General features: G+C 40.3%; 2 protein-coding genes across 2 annotated transcripts; one reads left to right on the top strand and one right to left on the bottom strand.

The window, feature by feature from the left end:
• Positions 1–682: 682 nt before the first annotated feature.
• Positions 683–3125, top strand: SARC_10536 (hypothetical protein). Its single transcript, XM_014295422.1, has 7 exons — positions 683–816; positions 1147–1207; positions 1457–1539; positions 1673–1730; positions 2130–2236; positions 2568–2705; positions 2966–3125. Exons 1-7 carry the CDS (start codon positions 793–795, stop codon positions 2981–2983), a joined length of 489 nt encoding a protein of 162 aa, XP_014150897.1. The 5' UTR covers positions 683–792; the 3' UTR covers positions 2984–3125.
• A 21-nt stretch (positions 3126–3146) lies between these two features.
• Positions 3147–5418, bottom strand: SARC_10535 (hypothetical protein). Its single transcript, XM_014295421.1, has 6 exons — positions 5208–5418; positions 4776–4854; positions 4474–4614; positions 3764–3830; positions 3514–3623; positions 3147–3339 (listed from the first exon to the last, which is right to left on the bottom strand). Exons 1-6 carry the CDS (start codon positions 5279–5281, stop codon positions 3238–3240), a joined length of 573 nt encoding a protein of 190 aa, XP_014150896.1. The 5' UTR covers positions 5282–5418; the 3' UTR covers positions 3147–3237.
• Positions 5419–6044: the final 626 nt, after the last annotated feature.

Genomic DNA, 6044 nt, shown 5'->3' with positions numbered 1-6044 from the left:
TCCATATATAAAGACATAGTTCTGCTTCTTTTTAGTATTGTTGAAACCCAGTATGGTGGTTTGAACGTTGACCAAGTACATACAATGCTCGTTTTTGCAAAGCGTATCAGTATGTACGATCCTATTTCAATTCTGCTACCGACTTGATTCATCGTACGCAGATGAATCCACTAAAGTTATAGAATAGTCATCAAAATGTGTGATATCGCAAGCGTAAAGAACATGCGCGATTTTTTTTAGCCTGCTTCAGATTGCCACCAGACTTCAAAGTTTTCTCCGACGGCTTACGGCCACTATTATTACGTGCGCCTCCGTGACTACTCATTGCCTCCGTGACTACTCATTGAAACGGTCGATCCCACTGCTGAGAAATGAATATACACACGATTCAGATTGTTTGCAGCAATGTTTGTCAACAGAGCCCCCGCCAAAACGGCGCCTATCAGCCAATAGAGATAGCCCGGGCTTTTTGTTTTTCAAGCTTGGCCAGCACACGTACCTTCTATGCGAGCCGGGTCATTCAAGTCATGAGTTCAGTGCTATCAGTTGGCTATGGTTCATCACTGCTATTCCTAAGGTCTTGGGTTTTATTTTGAATGTTCGGTACTTATTTTTCTTTTCGAAATGAATTGAAGGTTCAATCTAAACGTGCAATTTATGCTTCCCGGCAAACAGCAGCTGAAGTGAATCATAACTTTGTAAATATTTATATATTTTTTTACAGAATTAGCGACTTTTACAATATATTAAGATGTAAAATCATGTGAAAGTACGATTCAAGTTGCAACGAATATGGCGACAGCAGAGGAAGCAAAGGTTGTTGATATATGATACGGGCAATATGGAGTCTGAGTTTGATAGTATATGAGGTCTTTGTAATTTCTATGCAGTGCGCATATTGCGGTCCTTTCGCTGACACAACTGAATTTAAGAAGCCAATCGTACGATTTCCAGAAATTCGTGCAAGGTGCTCAGGTTAAACTGTGTACACTGATATTTTTACTATGTAGATGATACTTGACATACCCGTTCTACAAGATAGAAATCGAGAAAAAAAGGCGATGCTTTGCAAAATTTAGCCGATGTAGAACCTTTTTCGCTTTCTATTCAATAGTATACCCTCTCGTCTTTCCATTCCCTACTTAGACGGTCGCTGGGGCGGAAGTTGCGACCCCTGTAACGTCAACCACGAAACTGGAAGATGATGGTACGTACATTATTATTGTTAAGGTTGTTTGTTTTCGATTTATAATGATTTTTGATACGACATGCGTTCGATGGAATTGCAACTATCCACTGTCTAACTGACATGAGGAAGGCTTATTTATTTAATCATAGCTGAGTTTCAGGTCAATTGATCATATCTCATTGTCGTGTATAGTGTTGTTCATATGTTATTGTTCTATTTGAAAGTGCTTGTTTCGTGCTCTTACACACTGCTCCACTCGTATCACAGCACCCAAAGTGCTGTCAGCTGCAGAGCTTGAAGCAAAAAAGAAGGCCAGGGCCACTCGATTTGGTATCCCGATGAACGACACGGTGAGTGTTACTAGCCGATTATTATAGCAAAATGCACCTTGCGAGTCAGACCAACCCCTTTTGTTTTTAGTTCAGATGCGACTGGTATAAAAGAATACCATCCCTACTCATCATTTTAATTTGTCAAAAATAGAAGGTTCAAATACAGAAATCTGGAACGGCAACCACGACCAAAGCTGGCGCGAATAAAGGTGAGTCATGATTCACAATCGATTTGTCTTCCGGTGTACCTTTGTTGTGGACCGTTTAGGCTACTCCTATGTTAACCCGAGTATCTTGCACGAGTTTCAACGTCACTAATAGGCAGCGTCGAAGCTAAGAGTAGATACATGTAAATACTCGAATACTCATGGTTTCGTGTGCGATTGGACTATTTCTGCTACTCACGCTAGGTGTCTGATAAGAGAAGGCTAGTACCAACTGAATGCCTAAAATGCCGTATATTTTATAAAAGTTCCTAGTTGTTTTTGTCATTTTGTGTGCTGTCTGGGGCATACGTTAATAGTAGCTGATATGGTCCGACGAACTCTACCCGATATAAACTTAATTTTCGCTTCATATGTATCTCTTTAAATGCTGATCGCTTATAGATTCGAAGGACACTCGAAAGAGGCCTATTGCTAAGAACAAGACGAAAGAATTGACGTTGGAAGAAGTAGAGATTATCAAGAAAAGATCGGAAAAGTTTGGAACAACCGTAAGTGATTCCATCGCGCAATACACGACAACATATCTCCTGCGTTTTTCTTTGAATAGAATCTGCGTGTAAGATAGTAATGAGTTCGTACCCTATCATCTTTTCCCATAGTGCTTCCCTTGATTCTGACTCGTGGAACACACTAATTATTGTCGTGAACATCTGAGGAGAAATTTACGACTCTGAAAATTTATGCGATAGTTCATCTCCACCACCACACCTATATCAATCGTATCAGAGCTGCGGATTTAATTTGTGAGTTGATAAAAATTTATGCACATCAGAATTTCCATCTCTCTCCAGTTTCACCCTTTTCTTAATTTTTCTCCAGAATTCGGAACAATATTTGCATGCTTTAGCTGAAGAGAAAAGACTGAAGCGTGCTGCGCGTTTCTCTACCGGCGACGCCTCTGCACCGGAAGACACAGCTTCAGAGAAGAGGGAGGAAGCAGAGCCTGCCGCTAAAAAGGTTAGATTTTCACGAGTGTTATGATAACGATACCGTGCTACCAATCAATCTTTATCTCAGCAAGTATCTTGTTTCTAATGTTCGTTACTCGTGGAGCAGTGTATCTACTGAAGCTGATTTCTCACGGTCACGGAATTTTTTATAAAATTCAAGCGATTTTTCTGAACGACTAGTTTAAACCTATTTTCTGTAAAAGACTTGAGCTACAGAATCGGTTTTTCTTGGGAACTTACTCATCGCTGCAATAACCGTTTTATTAGGCGAAAACGAGCGAATAGATTGAGAGGACGACAAATCCTGTCCAAAACAACGAAAGAAAGTTTGGCTGGCCTGTTTCTTCGAGAGGAAGATTGTGCAATATGCTAGTTACGAATAAAGGAATAATTTAAATATATCGCTCTGCACATACCAAGAAGCTGGTAGACGCTGGTTAGTCTACAACATAATTGCTGTAAGGACGCACACTTACAAAGTATCTTTTGACGTTCGCGTCTAGCTTTATTATTCAGATACGAACTGTGGCACCACCTGATCACATAAGAGCGGATCGTATTTTCTTTGGTTTTCGTGCATTTTCGTGCTTCTTTAGCCGCCGCATCATTCGCGTCTCGCGCTTCTTCTTCTGCTCTCCCTCCTACAATTTAAGATGGGAATTTCTACTCAGTAAACGTATTACAATAAATACTATCTGGACGTGAGGATATTTAATTAGGTTTTCAGTCAGATACTTATCTTAAATATATATCAAAGTAGAATAAAATAATACGTATTGATCAAAATAACTGCAACACATCGGTATATTGCCCACCTTCAACTCCACATAAAGGTGTGAATGTTTGATCTGCATCAGCGACATGCTTCCCTTGCCTTGATATCGAAGCTTCCTGCGATAAGTGCCCTTTCCTACGTGGCATTGTGCTGCAATGTAATCAGACAATACATTCATTAGCACCAGAACAATGAAGTAGGAAATTAAAAACTTGAGTTAGAGAAATCGCGTTAGAGGTTGCACTGCAAAAAAAAACATCCGCAAAAGAATGTAAAATAGCGCGACTTACACACGATAAGATTCTTCGCTTCCAGTCCTTTGTTATGATTAGCGGCTTGCATTGTATTATATAGTACCTATATAATAATAATTTACAGTTTTCAAAAGTTAGCATAAAAATATTCTCGTTCAATTCGTTTCTAAGCACGAACGTTATGCTGCAAAGACTGCTCAAACCCCAGCAGTCAACCTATAAAATGGAGACGTCACGTAAATTATCTCATGACGCTACAACTCAGGGTACGCATATAAAAATCCAGTCACCGGTATTGCGCAACTCAAAGAGTGTCAGGAACGTAAAGCACGAACGTGACATGGCACGTAAACACAAGCTCGTTATAGCAAATTAATCTATTGACTCAGAAGACTTCTCAAGGCGATTGATGTGCGCAACGGCTGGTTGCTCGTATCCATAATAAAGTGCTGTTCAGCGCGCAACGCGAGCGGGAACAACATGGTTGGTGTCGCAGTTTGAGATACACGGGATAAACTGATATCAGCATCACGACGATTTTAGAAGTCTCAAGCGTTCTGACGACTGAACTTACACCATGGCAAACACACTCAATACTCAAGTTAATCTACGAAGACGCGGATACAAGGACATAAGCATGTGTGAAGGATCAAATACTATTGTGTCAGGGCATTCAAGTAGTATGGTACTATCAATTCAAGAACAACTAGCAGCAGAGAAAAATTGTGATATAAATAGCAACTCACACTTTTAACGTCTTGAGATGCTTTCTTCCCGGAAAAAGTCATCTGGTTGATAGCGTCTAAGACAGGTAAACCTCTGATTTGTTTAGCGACCAGATTCAATTTCCAAGGACTGCCGTCCAGGTTACGCCGTTTGCCAATTTGCTGTAGAAGCGAAAGGACAAACTTTTGAGCATACACGAAAGCCGACAGTGTTTCAAAACAACCGAAGGATCACCAATTTTCCTGCGCGGCTCAACAAGCGTGTCCAGTTACAGAAAGAAGTAGTCAAGTGAAAAGTAAATCAGCGAGCAACCCAGGCATACCTTTTCAGATTCCACTTCCTTCACTTTGCCACGGATTAACTGTGTGATTTGAGGGGAAAGTGTGCAGCGCAATTTTCCGCTGCAGAGAAATTTTTACAAGAAAGGGGGTTTAGATCTTCGGTGACAGACGGTTTACGTGCACTTCATACATGTTCAACGAGCTACAGCCTAACACTGTTGCTGCATATAACCGGAGCTGGGCAATGGGCAAAGATGGGAAGCAGACTAGCGACTGAGACTCTCCTTGCATTCAGTCACAATCTGTCTAGCTCTATATACATATTATTAGTTATACTACACGGGGTTGACACGCTATGATCTACTATCAATAGTGAGATTATGCCTGACACCAGAATCGCATAGATTCGCTCTATATACGCACTTCTAAATGCAGGGATATCATTTGCACGTACACTTATTCAAATTACTCACCTGTGCAACAGGCACCGTTGTATTGGTCTGTTTGTATGCACAGCACCTACTAATTTCCTCCAGCCTGCAAACATCGTAACTGCAAATTAGATATTGTGAGTCTACGATGACTCTAGGCAGATATTTTATGAGACTTCCGACCAGTTGGTACTTGGTAGTATCTTTAGTAATCTTTTCCGTGACGTACTCGTTCTTTCGGTGTATATGAACTGGTAAATGAGGGGGACTTCTCATACTTTTAAGAGTAAATACATACATAAATATCCCAGACACGAAGGCCGAAGCCGCCCTTCCTGGTCAACCGGGGAAGCCATGTACTTCAGGTCTTCAGCTGAACGATTTCTCAAAATATGACCGCCATATTTAGCGCGTTTGTTTCGATTTTTCGACCGATGACACGGTGCCGCCATCGTGTTTAGTATTATGTACAAACATGAATTTTTTTTTTGTAAAATATATAGAACATAAAAAGAGTACATATTTCAATGTATGTATAGTGGGAAGTCAGTATCTATTAGACTGAACATATCAACGCAATTCTGCTTTAATACTTTTCTTGTGAGTGTAACTAGAACTCAAGTCCACAAATATGTCAGACGATAGAGATTTACCTGCTGCTTCGATCACCCGCGTTGTGAAAGACTCGGTGTGTACGAGCTCACTTAGGGCCTGAAGACAATGTATTGCGAACAAAACGTTGCTTATATATTCACTTTTAACTCGGGTGTTACACGAACATAAAAATATCGTACGGTTGTTTAATCCGCGATTATAAGTGTTGTACGTATTTATGTATTTATATATATATATGTATATGTATGCATGTATATATATATA

This window comes from Sphaeroforma arctica (assembly GCF_001186125.1).
Source record: "Sphaeroforma arctica JP610 unplaced genomic scaffold supercont1.1286, whole genome shotgun sequence".
Taxonomy (NCBI): Eukaryota; class Ichthyosporea; order Ichthyophonida; genus Sphaeroforma; species Sphaeroforma arctica.
This window is presented reverse-complemented; position numbering and strand designations above follow the sequence as displayed.